General features: G+C 44.1%; 1 protein-coding gene across 1 annotated transcript; it reads right to left on the reverse strand.

Annotated features, from left to right (window-relative positions):
• Positions 1-4,826: 4,826 nt before the first annotated feature.
• Positions 4,827-8,655, reverse strand: LOC144890710 (uncharacterized). Its single transcript, XM_078772267.1, has 3 exons — positions 6,156-8,655; positions 5,891-6,028; positions 4,827-5,799 (listed from the first exon to the last, which is right to left on the reverse strand). Exons 1-3 carry the CDS (start codon positions 8,653-8,655, stop codon positions 5,630-5,632), a joined length of 2,808 nt encoding a protein of 935 aa, XP_078628393.1. The 3' UTR covers positions 4,827-5,629.
• Between the last annotated feature and the right edge of the window lie 4,680 nt (positions 8,656-13,335).

The following is a 13,335-nucleotide window of genomic DNA, read 5'->3' on the forward strand; positions in this document are numbered from 1 at the left end:
TAATTGGCCTATGTGGGAATCCGGCCCAGTATGTAACGTGTCTCAGCACAGAGAATCACTTCTGCGTGTTTAAGCGAGTCACCAACATGATGAATGGACTGCTGCAAGTTACCAAACCATGCAAGACAACGCGAGTCCAACAAAGGATGCTCCCGACAGCGGAGTCGGATCCACTGAGGATGGAGCTCCGTTGAACACCGAACATCCAAGAGGGACCACGTTTTGAAGGGAAACCCCACCAAAGCATGACTTAAACGATGTGAGGTGACGAGGTGTGATGGGATCCCAGCAAAGCAACTTTACCAACATATCTCTTTGATCTGCTTCCTCTGTCCATTGACGTCTCTCTTGGCCTAGCTGGTTTGCAAGTTATATAAGCTGTATGCATAACCTCTCAAGGGCCCAAGTATCCAAGGCCGTAACTTGTTCGGGCATGGCTCCAGGTGCCTGAGCAAATCCCGTGCCATTCAGTCGTTATTGTCCAACAATGGGGCTATTTCTGAGCCATGGTGAGTTGTTCATTACACACCGTCTTTACTGTGATTATCAGCCTGGTGTTGGCTTTACGGTTAAGATGGATGGCTTGAGATCTTAGGGTCTTCAGTCTGGGCCCTTGTTGTGCTGGTGAAATGACACCAGGTGGGTTGATGCAGCCTGTCATTCTTCTGAGGTCAGCAAAATCTGAGTACCCGCTTACTGAAAATATGGGGCACTACATCAGCAGCACAGCTGCGCTTACAGAAATGATGCAACCAGCAGCCACAGGCAGCAGAAGAAACCAGAACGGCACTCAGTGGAGAGAATACCTTCGCCTGGTTGGCCATATCACTCAATGGTGAAGAATCACTTTAAAAATCGACTAGCTGGATCCGGATCCGGATCTTCACCAAAATCAAATCGAATCATCCTTGTCATACACACAACCCGTCCACCAAGATTCGTCCAAATCCGTCCACAACTTTTTGAGATATCCTGCTATGTATCGTTTTTGGCCCGATCTCCCAATGGTGAAGAATCACTTATAAATTAAATAATTATCATATCCGAATCCTTATTCAGATCTTCACCAAAATCAAATCGAATCATGCTTGTCATACACACAACCCGTCCACCAAGTTTCGTCCAAATCCGTCCACAACTTTTTGAGATATCCTGCTATGTATCGTTTTTGGCCCGATCTCCCAATGGTGAAGAATCACTTATAAATTAAATAATTATCATATCCGAATCCTTATTCAGATCTTCACCAAAATCAAATCGAATCATGCTTGTCATACACACAACCCGTCCACCAAGTTTCGTCCAAATCTGTCCACAACTTTTTTAGATATCCTGCTATGTATCGTTTTTGGCCCGATCTCCCAATGGTGAAGAATCACTTGTAAATTAAATAATTCTCATATCCGAATCCTTATTCAGATCTTCACCAAAATCAAATCGAATCGTCCTTGTCAGACACACAACCGGTCCACCATGTTTCGTCAGAATCCGTCCACAACTTTTTGAAATATCGTCCCATATGTCAGTTTTAGCTCCATCACTCAATGGTGAAGAATCAATTAAAAAAATTATCGCATCCGGATCAGGATTCGGATCTTCACCAAAGTCGAATCAATTCGTTCTTGTCACACACCCAACCTGTCCACCAAATTTCGTCCGAATCCGTCCACAACTTTTTTCGACATCCTGTTCACAAACAAACTAACAAACGAGAAATATGTTGTGCATAGCACGATACTTGCGAGATCCCTAAAATAAGTTGTCGACCTTTGGCCGATGTTGACCTTTTGGCTTCAAAAGTAATTGGTGGTTGAATTCTGTGATCTGACATGCAAATCCTCTTCAAATTTCAAGTCAGTCGGATGAAAATTGAGGACTTTAGGAATTCCACCCAAGTTGATGACCTTTGGCCTGTCCTTTTAACCTTTAGACCTCAAAAACAATTGGTGGTTGAATTCAGTGACCTGATATGTAAATCCTCTTCAAATTTCAAGTCAATCAGATGAAAATTGAGGACTTTAGAAATTCCACCCAAGTTGTTGACCTTTGGCCTATGTTGACCTTTTAACCTTTAGACCTCAAAACAATTGGTGGTTCAATTCAGTGACCTGATATGTAAATCCTCTTCAAATTTCAAGTCAATCAGATGAAAATTGAGGATTTTAGAAATTTGACAAAGTTGTTGACCTTTTGTCCTATGTTCACCTTTTGACCTCAAAACCAATAGGCTTCTTCCTTGTGACCAACTCCACCATTTAGTGAAGTTTCGTAAAGATCGGTTTAAATTTGTGACATACCGGTGATTGACATACATACATACATACATACATACATACATACATACATACATACATACATACAGACGTACAGACATACATACATACATTCAAACAGACATACTGTTACGGATTCGGCACTTATTATTATTATTGCTGTCATGATTATTATTGTGGGTTCTAAGTATTATGGGTATTGTTGTTTAAGGGAAATGGTTATTGTGGTTAAAAGGTTAAAAGCGCTCATGGTAAAAATGAGACAGGAAATCGGATCGTGACCCGGAAGAAAAGGAGCGAGGAAGAAGAAGGCGTGAGGACAGTGAAACGACGCGGTCTAAAAAAAGCTCCGTACCTAGCGTGGTCGAGCGTACATGGCGAGTGAACTTTGAGTCCTTGAAAGGAGTCTTGTGCGATCGGTGTTATCGCTGGAGTTGTGGAAAAGCCTGCGAAGCCAGGTACAAGGGTGAAATTCTGGAGAATCTTCGCCTCGAGGCTGCGGCTCGAGTGAGAGCCGTCCGCCATTTCGCCCCGCGCGCTGCCTTGATCGGAAAAGGTTTTTGTCGCGTCGGCTGGGCTTATCCTCCAGTGGTTTGCCGGGGACGGCTGTGCAATAAAGCGGCGTTTGAGGAGTACATGGCGATTCGCTGATTGAACGGCAAACGTGTATGTCGGCGCGCATCTTTGGAGAGTGTCCATTCTACCGCGAGTTTGCTGGGTGTTGGACCACGTGACTTCTGTGTCGCTTCGACCGTCTACGCCTCGATTGCTCTTGATCTGACATTGTTCCAACGATCGCCGGAGCGAATCAACTTTGCCTTGAAGGTTATAGAGACATTGAAGAGGTTCTTTCTATGTACTGGGAACAGTGAGTTCGATTACTTTAACAGATGGTACCATCCTAAGATATTGATTGTATGGTGGCTGGCTATCATGGTTGTATCATTATTCCTGTGTGATTTTTAATATATTCTTTTTGTTGATAACCATTGGTGTGGTTTCGAACTTGATTTTGACACGGAGTAATATATATCTTTCTGCCGGGGTACCTCTCTGGGTTCGGAGGTTACCGAGACCAGGGGATTGTAGAGGACTCCGTAACACATACATACATACATACATACATACACACATACACACATACATTCAAACAGACATACATACATACATACATACATTCAAACAGACATACATACATACAAACATGCAAACAGACATACATATACATACAAACATACATACTACACATATATGCATACAGACAAACATACATACATACATACATACATACATACAAACATGCATGCATACATACATTCAAAACAGACATACATACAAACAGACATACATACATACATACAAACATACAGGCAAACATACACAGATAGAATAATGCACAAGACCAACCAACATACGTAAAAATCTGATATTTTCGCAAGGAACAAAAAAACAGACAGTAAGAGGTGCGCACACCCATAGGCCAGGACCAGTGATTCCCACCTGTTTTTGGAATTGCGGACCCCTTCTGAACCTCAAGAATATCTGAAGGCCACCACCTATACAGGTAACTCTATCATTGTGACACATACAGCCACTTTGTGTCGAGGTCCCTCGCAGTCTAGAACATGTAAGTTCGTACTCAGGTAGTTCACTCTGTGGCTTTATAGATACTAACTGATACCTGGTATTTCACCTGGGGTGTGTTCAGTCACCAAGCAGCTTGCTAGCGCTTGCCAAGCCAGCCGTTCCTTATCAACAGCTTCGAATGGAGTGCTTGCTTGAGTGCTTAAGCCATTGGCGAGCGCTGTACAATAAATCTGGTAACTGAACACACTTACACACACCTGGATGCTGCACCTTGAATTAGAAAAGAAAGTCGCATCGACGTTTCTACCAATCCCACACCTCACCTTTATCCAGGGGATCCATGCACAGACCGAAGTTTGGGATCTACTTTCTATGGAGATCGAGGCTCTCCTGCTTTAGCTCGTAATACGTCACAGATTACAAAACCCTATATTTACCTCTCAGGTTAAACTGTACACCAATCGATACCTTACATTCATTTACCCCTGTGACGTGTGAAGGTTTATTTCGAACCCACCTTTATCATGACCAATTCTGGTCTCTCTTCCCAGGTGGATGAAAATTTAATGTTATATGAATCCTCGATGTGAAAATTCGACATGCGATATTTTTGTTCCGATTTATCCTTTTATTCACCTCCAAATGCTGTCCCCTGGTTCCATTGCAAACTCTATCCCTGAAATAAATCTCCCCATCGTTCAGCAGTTATTTCGTAGTTATATTGTTTAGTTTAACTGTCTTAATTCTGTATTTAAGAAACCCCAAATATCATTCTTAATCATTTCACATTCCTTTTTGTGGAGCATTGGCCTAATATTTACCTCAGTCACGAAGGCATTATTCCCTCAGTCCCCCGTAACCATTTCACGACCAGCGCTGCCAAATAATCGCGCCATATTTCCATACTCGGACCGATGCTCCTCATAAGTGCCCTGAGGGCAGCTGTCGGGCGAGTTTCACGAGGGCCCCATCATAGACAGGTCCATGCCAGGCAGAAATGGCGCCGTTTTCCAGTCAAGGTTTTCTCAGTGGATTTATATACTTTTGATCATACTCTGTCGAATAAGCTTGTGGGCCACCCTGAAATTTGCCTCAAATCCAAGATGGCGGCCAAAAATCCAAAATGGCCACCAGAATAGCTAAAATAGTATTTCTGAGAGTTGCTTTTACCCATAGATGATTTTTTTTCAACTGATTGTGGCCTATTATGATAAAGAAAGATAACTCAGTCATAACTCAGCCATAAAAATTAACAATCGGTACTTTATTAACAAAATGGCCGCCGGGCAACTTCCGTATTACGGAAACTGCTATAACTTCAGTTCCGAGTGTGATATGATTATAATTTTGGTGTCCAGTCATATGTTTTTGGGGTCAAGGAATCCATATTTGTACTTTTTATTTCAGTGAAATCATTGGTTCATAAAGAAATCTAAGATGGCTGCCAATACTGGCCACCGATGTGGCAGATTCAGTCATGTCTTGTGCTCCATAATATATATTACAATACATTTTGATTCAATTTCTTGGTTTCCAAAGTCTGGTTATCCATTTAGTTGGTTTATCATGACACTAGCTCAATAGATCATCCCCTAAATCATGGATGAACAATAAATCCAAGATGGCTGCCGCTGAACGGCTCCTAGTCAGTTTTGCTTCGTCTACCAAACTACACAGGTTTATAAAATGTATCTGAATTCCCATTCAATATGATCCCCGGCTTTGGTTATGCTTTGGGAAAAATATGTTGTTCAAAAGGCACATAGTCCTCAGTTACTAAGATCAAGATCAAGATCACTCTCTTCACTCTGAAAGTCTGAATAAAGTCCACAGGTATCCGAAGAAAGTTGTTCCATGGTGCTCTCCGAATTTTCCCCATCTCCTTGGTACTCTTCATCAACTTCAGATTCTTCTGCTCTTTCTTCTGCCCCACCGATACCTATAAAAAATGTGAATGGATATAGTCGGGATTCAAAACAGTAAATCATATAAAAATAACAAAATTACGATTGCATTTTGGACTTATCTACCTTGCTTTTCTCTTTCTCTACAGTGAACTTCACTGTCTTGTACATGTTTTCTGCTTGTATTCCTGTGTCTCTTCTTCCTTGAAGGCTGGCTTCTCTCTTCTACTGCATCTTCTAAATCTGCATCATACTCCGCGAGACCTGTAAGTGGAAGGTTACACATATTTAATCTGGATGAATGCACTGCCAGTGGGAATACATTGGAGGAACTTTATGACAGGAACGAAAAGCAATGATCAAAGTAATGATATATTTTTAGTATACTTACTTTGAATTTGTCTTTTCTTGCTCTTTTTCTTGGAGAGGCTTGGAGGGAGTTGCGGGCAGGTAAACCATATTGGCCTGATACCATCATCTGTATTTTCCCATCCTCTGTCAGTGATAGAAGGATACTCAATGTTTTGCTTGAGACACTGGTACCACACCCATGCCTGAAGGTCACTCCTCTTGAGGTGTTCATTGGTGCTACTCTCGTCTGGAAGGATGCTGGAACTAGATTTCACCTTTTGAGTGTTGTACGTTCGGATCCTTGTTTCAACAAAGCTTTCTTGTTCACTTCCAGAATACATGCAGGTTCTGAAGAAGCATTTAGCACTGGTAGCATCTTGAAAAGATTGATTTGATCTGCCCAGCTGAGAGAGTAGATGGGATTTCTCTTGTTTCAACATCTTCTTCAATGGCTTGATTTTGCCGATGCGAAATGGGAATGATGTCGTGTCACATCCAGTAATGCTATGATATGCTGGGAGAGTTTGACACACTTCATCTCCAAAATGAGTCGTTAGTTTCTTGACACTGACGTACCGATGGTCAATCTTCATGAACCAGTCTTGTGGTGGTTTGCAGACAGAATAGGCATAGCTCAAGAGGATCAGTACATCTGTATCTGAAGCCTTAATCACAACCGGACCTTCGCACTTGCTTGCATGAAGAACAAGCCTGGTGTCAGCCTCATGATGGTTGCAGGATTCAAGTTGTTCAAACTTAGTTTGCGTGATCAACCATGTATTCTGTTCCTCTGTCACGGTGAGTGGAATTCTGAGTTTCGATCTGACTGAATCACTTTTGAAGTAAGTGACCATAAATTTAATCAGCTCAGTCTTGTTTTCAGCATTATGCAGAAATGCGTCCCAATCTTTGCCTCTGGGCATACTCTGCTCGGGGCTTGTGATGTGGGTTCTTCTACCAGAGATCCCTCGGCGTCGTTGGGTTAACTCCTTTGTAGTGGACGTACAGTAGGAATCAAATATGATCCCAAGCTGTTTTGGGTTTGACTGGCTTGGTGGCATGCAGAATTTCAATAGGGCATCAGTGTATTCTCCCCAAGTCTGTTGAGCCGGGATTGACTTTACAGCTGCCATTCCGTCAATCAGCCAGTTGCTTCTATTTGGCGGTTCCTCTGTAGTTGATGAAGATTCCTCAATAAGGTAGTTCCTCAGCGCTGCTTTAGAACCTTGTCGAATGTCTCGTTCTGGTGTGGCAAGGGCAAGTGGAATAGTTGTCAGGGGGTGTGAATGTGCCTCTTCAGGGGTAGTTGCCTTTCCTACCAACACACCAAATGCTTGTCGATCCTCCTTGAGAACGTTCACTGCCTTTGGATTTTTCTTGACCTTCTCCATGCCCGTTTTGATCTTGAGATTCACAATCCTGTCAAAAATGTTCATTCTGCCTTCTCCAGTAGCCTTGAGTCTAAGGTTAACAAAGTCTTGGAATTGTTTCTCTCCTGCTTCGGTTGATAACAACAATCCACTGACAATACCTTGGTTAATTTCCACTCCAGTTTTCATGTGACGCGCAGAACCTACAGGTCCCAGCACGTCTTTATCAATCTCAGGAAAGTATTCTTCTAGGCAGTCGTCACCAACAGTACCAACGAGAACCCAAGCAATATTCCGTTCCAGAGCATCGTGTAACACTTGTGAATCTCTGTAGTCATCATTGAAGTCGGGAAAGGATGGAGGGGGTGCTCTTTTCTTAGGGATTTTGGATGCTCCATAGTCAGGCTCCTCTTGCTCAATGATATTGGACTGTTTAAGTTTTGAAGTGTTGCCAGCGGCGGTATCATCAGCATGTACAGCCTGGAATATTGTACCAGTTGTGTGATGAGTAGTTTGGGCTCCCGTCAGCGTCTGCTGTTTACCATCTGAGTTATCAAATGTTATATGTACACTTCGACCCTTGACGAAACCTGGAGGTAGCATCTTCTTGTGCTCCATGCTGATGGACTTTGCCCAATTATTGTTCAAGTCACGGACATCTGTGTATGGTATTCCAACGCCACATCGATTCAAGAGAGTAGTTGCCTCTTTGCTACCAGTGATTCTATGTATGGTCAAACTCAAAGCAGTTCCTAATGGTGATCGCTCACCTTTGACCATTTTTTCCCAGCTCTGAGTTATAGCTGAAATTTTCTCCGCTTCAGCGTTGCTTGTAGCCGTAGCATACCCAAATGCGTTTGTAGATCTCCTGGGATTGATTGACCAAGAAATGGCATTGAAGATACAGTGAAGAGGTCTGTGACTATCGAGTAGATCAAACAGCTCATCTGGTTCAAGGGGCCATTTGATATCATACCTCTGTGAAAGTTTACGTCGAATCAGCTTTGAAAATGCTATTGTCAAATCAGATTCACGTAGACCATTTCCTTCAATTGTAGCCGCAGAATACGATATCGGATTGACCGCAGTGGAATGGACAACTAGCCGGTTCCCAAACAAGTGGAAGTCGATGGCGTCACCAAATTTCTCAGTCAGTCGTTTTTTCAACATGCAGGTTTTTGAAGGTCGCGTGACGGGATCTGAGAGACTGAGGGAATCTGAGAGACTGAGGGAATCTGAGAGACGGAGGGAATCTGAGAGACGGAGGGAATCTGAGAGACTGAGGGAATCTGAGAGACTGAGGGAATCTGAGAGACTGAGGGAATCTGAGAGACTGAGGGAATCTGAGAGATGGAGGGAATCTGAGAGACTGAGGGAATCTGAGATACGGAGGGAATCTGAGATACGGAGGGAATCTGAGAGACGGAGGGAATCTGAGATACGTAGGGAATCTGAGAGACAGAGGGAATCTGAGAGACGGAGGGAATCTGAGATATGGAGGGAATCTGAGATACGGAGGGAATCTGAGAGACTGAGGGAATCTGAGATATGGAGGGAATCTGAGAGACGCAGGGAATCTGAGAGACGGAGGGAATCTGAGATATGGAGGGAATCTGAGAGACGGAGGGAATCTGAGATACGGAGGGAATCTGAGATACGGAGGGAATCTGAGAGACGGAGGGAATCTGAGACGGAGGGAATCTGAGATATGGAGGGAATCTGAGATACGGAGGGAATCTGAGAGACTGAGGGAATCTGAGGGACTGAGGGAAGATGGAGGGAATCTGAGATACGGAGGGAATCTGAGAGAGAGGGAATCTGAGAGACGGAGGGAATCTGAGATATGGAGGGAATCTGAGATACGGAGGGAATCTGAGAGACTGAGGGAATCTGAGGGACTGAGGGAAGATGGAGGGAATCTGAGAGCCTAAGGCCGTGATTCTGAACCTGGGTTCGACCGAACCCCAGGGATTCAGTGAGGCAGTCTCAGGGGTTCGGTGGAGGTCCTCCGAAACGCATTGCAATTTGTTTTTTTGTTTTTTTTAGTTTTGTATCAATTTTGAATCTATGTGTAATTAGTCTAATTACGCTTATTATTAATATTATTATTATTTTGCTATGTATGTTACGAACGAATGGAAATGTTATTTGTAATTGTATTCCCATCCCATTCATGGTTTCTCTGGTCTGTGTTTAATAATAATAATAACACATTTATTTTATACAGTGCTTTTCAAGAAGCCCAAAGACGCTTTGACAGAGTACAAAAAACAATTGCAAAAAGACAAAAATCAATAGGTAAATAATCAAAGCAAAAGGAAGGAGAAGGAGAAGAGATAGTCAGGGGTTAAATGCTGTGGGTTAAATGTTGAATGCAGTGTTGAACAAGTGGGTCTTGAGTGATGTTTTGAATGTGGTGAGTGAGGAGGAGTCTCTGATGGTGTGAGGTAGTGAGTTCCAGAGGGTGGGAGCAGCGATGGAGAAGGCCCTGTCCCCCCAGGATCTGAATTTGGTCCGGATGGGGGGGGGGAGGGGGTGTCAGGAGGTTGGTACCAGCAGAGCGGAGGTTGCGGGTGGGAGTGTGTCTGGAGAGGAGGTCAGCCAGGTAGGATGGGGCCAGGTTATGGAGGGCTTTGTAGGTCAAGAGGAGGATTTTGTACTGGATTCTCTGGGGGATGGGGAGCCAGTGAAGCTTGTAAAGGACGGGGGTGATGTGGTCACGGGTCCGGGAATGGGTGAGTAGACGGGCAGCGGAGTTCTGAATGTATTGGAGTTTATTGGTGATTATTGAGGGTGAACCATAGAGGAGGCTGTTGCAGTAGTCCAGACGGGAGGTGATGAAGGCATGGATGAGGGTTTCTGCAGCCGTGGAGGAGAGGAATGGACGGAGACGGGCGATGTTTTTCAGGTGAAAGAAGGCTATCTTTGTGATCTGTTTGGTGTATTTGGCGAAGGAGAGGGTTTGGTCAAAGATGATGCCAAGATTCCGGATGTGAGGGGAGGTGGATACTGGGAAACCGTCGATGTTGAGGGCAAAGTTATGGGTGGATTTGGTGAGCGTTTTTGGGCCAATGATGATTATTTCAGATTTATCATAGTTAAGTTTGAGGAAGTTGATTTGAAGCCAGGATTTTATTTCAGTGATGCAGTTTGTCAGGATAGAGTGGGTGGCGGTGGAGATGGACTTGGTGGAGATGAAAAGCTGGATGTCATTGGCGAAGCAGTGGAATTGGAGACCATGACGGCGGATTAAGTGACCAAGGGGTGACAGGTACAGGATTAAGAGGAGGGGGCCAAGAACTGAACCTTGGGGGACACCTTTGGGGGAGGGGAGCAGTGGGGGATTTGCAGTTATTGATGGAGATGAACTGGCGTCTGTCAGAGAGGTATGATTTGATCCAAAAGAGGGCAGTGCCGGTAATGTTAAAGGTGGTTTCAAGTTGGGTGAGGAGGATGGTGTGATTGATGGTGTCAAAGGCGGCGCTGAGGTCGAGGAGGATGAGAATGTTGAGGTTGCCAGCGTCAGAGGAGAGGAGAAGGTCGTTGGTGATTTTGAGGAGAGCAGTTTCAGTACTGTGGTTGGAGCGGAATTCCGGATTGGAATGTTTCATACAGGTTATTGGCAGAGAGGTGATGTTTAAGTTGAGTGGCTACAGCGCGTTCCAAAACTTTTGACAGAAAGGGTAGGTTGGAGATGGGTCTGAAGTTATTTAGGGTGTCAGGGTTGAGTCCAGGTTTTTTCAGAATGGGGGTAACAGCAGCAATTTTGAGGGATGCCTGTAGACAGGGAGGAGTTTTAAGATAAGTTGTTTCACACTGACTGAAGTAAGTTGAATCAATGAGCAACTTGCTAATTATTCTGTTGATGGTCCTTACTTGCTTACTTACTTACTGGATTTTGGACTTTGCAGGTGTTCGGAAATTCCAGTGAATAGCCTCGATTAGCTTGCCGTGTGCCGTGCGTCATTGGTCGCGCCTTACTTTGGAGTTACTGATTAATTGAAAAGTAAGTTGGAATGTTTGTGGATATGCAGGGCGGGTTCAGAGCTATATTAAAGTCAAAAGTGGATGGTGATTATAAAATATGATTGAATTACTCAGAAAATTAGGAGGAGGTGATATAACTCCTTTGGTCACAATTCAAAACTAACAATTCACAGTTTTCTATGTAATATTATGATGGTATTTGAGGTGACGTAGAGTTGAGTAGATAATAAATCCCGTCATCGTAACTATAAGTTGTTTTCTTCGTTAAAATTTCTCAGTTTTCAGAGGGGTACTGATTATATTTAAGCATGTTCCTTTTTTAATTTTTGTCATATAATTATTTGCCCGAACTCAATTAAGATCAGTTTGTTCCTTTTTTTTTTTGCAGTATGTTGAGCAAAAAAACGAAGTGGTTGGAGGATTACGTGCGGTACGGGTTCACGTGTTTGACGGAACGGGACGGAAGTCAGCGTCTTCAATGCATGCTTTAAAATGTCAAGTTGAGCAACTCCAGCCTAGCACCAGCAAAACTACGGGAACACTTCAAAAAACTGCACGGCGAGGGGCAGTACAAAGACGCAACGCTGGATGAATTCAAATTGAAGAGAGTCGGATTTGACACAAGTGCTACCTTGCCCACTCTCGGCTTCATTCCAATTGACAAACTGATCCTCACCGCATCGTATGAAGGTGCATACCTGATCGCAAAGCAGGGAAAACCGCATACGATTGACGAGACACTCATCAAACCGGCCGCGTTTAAGATGGCCAACAACATGCTGGGAAAAGCTGCTGAAAACAAGTTTTCTCTCGTTCCACTCTCAAATGACACCATCAGATGCAGAATCGACGACATGAGCGACGACATCCTCGCCCAGGTAGTTGCAGATTTAGTCACGAGCCCGACACAATTCAGCCTTCAACTATACGAGACCACCGTCATTTCGAATTTGAGCCAGCTCATCTTATTTGTGCATTATGTCAAAGGAGACAAGATCAAGGAAGACTTTCTGCTCTGCAAGCCTCTCACAACAATGACGAAGGCAACTGACGTGAAGAAGATTGTGTACGACTTCTTCAGAAGCAACGGCCTCTCGTGGAACATGGTGTCTGCAGTTTGCTCGGACGGAGCTCCAGCCATGCTGGGACGCAACTCTGGTTTTGGAGCGCTGGTGAAGGCCGATGCACGACACATCATCGTCACGCACTGCGTCCTGCACAGACACGCGCTGGCATCAAAAACCCTGCCTCCAAAACTGGCCAATGTTCTGAAAATCGTCATTGAAACTGTGAATTACGTGCGAAGCCGTGCTCTGAATCATCACATCTTCAAAGAGCTGTGCAATTAAATCGGCTCTGAATTCGAAGTCCTTCTCTACCACTCTAACGTTCGATGGTTATCACGAGGGAAGGTAGCGAGCCGTGTTTTTGCCTTGCGTGTAGAATTGGCCCTGTTTTTGCGAGAACAACAGCATTGCCATGCAACGCACTTCCAAGAGTCAGAGTTCATCCTTGCCTTGGCGTACTTGGCTGACATCTTCGACACACTCAATCATCTCAATTGCCAGATGCAGGGTGGTGGAGTAAATGTCATCGAATCTGAAGAAAAGCTGAGCGCTTTCCGAAAGAAGTTAGCATTGTGGAGGCGGCGAACAGAGAATGACAACTTCGCGAACTTTTCGCTACTGGACGAGTGTGTGAGCGGGATCGAAGATGAGTCTGAAGTTGGAGGCACTGCATACCGGGGGAGCTGAAGCAAGTGATTGCCACACACTTGGATGAGCTGGGAAAGTCATTCGACGGCTACTTCCCCGACCAAGAGCAATACCCAGCATGGGTGTGGCAGTCGTTTACTTTTGACGT

The sequence above is a fragment of the Myxine glutinosa genome, chromosome 2, assembly GCF_964187855.1.
Source record: "Myxine glutinosa chromosome 2, kmMyxGlut1.1, whole genome shotgun sequence".
NCBI classification, from domain to species: Eukaryota; Metazoa; Chordata; class Myxini; order Myxiniformes; family Myxinidae; genus Myxine; species Myxine glutinosa.

Excerpts from the sequence above, each read along its gene's own strand:
- LOC144890710 (XM_078772267.1), bottom strand. The coding sequence starts at position 8,655 with ATGTTGAAAAAACGACTGACTGAGAAATTTGGTGACGCCATCGACTTC. Across the intron at positions 6,029-6,155 it reads CAAGAAAAGACAAATTCAAA|GTCTCGCGGAGTATGATGCA; the intron begins GTAAGTATACTA and ends TTCCACTTACAG. Across the intron at positions 5,800-5,890 it reads TAGAGAAAGAGAAAAGCAAG|GTATCGGTGGGGCAGAAGAA; the intron begins GTAGATAAGTCC and ends CATTTTTTATAG.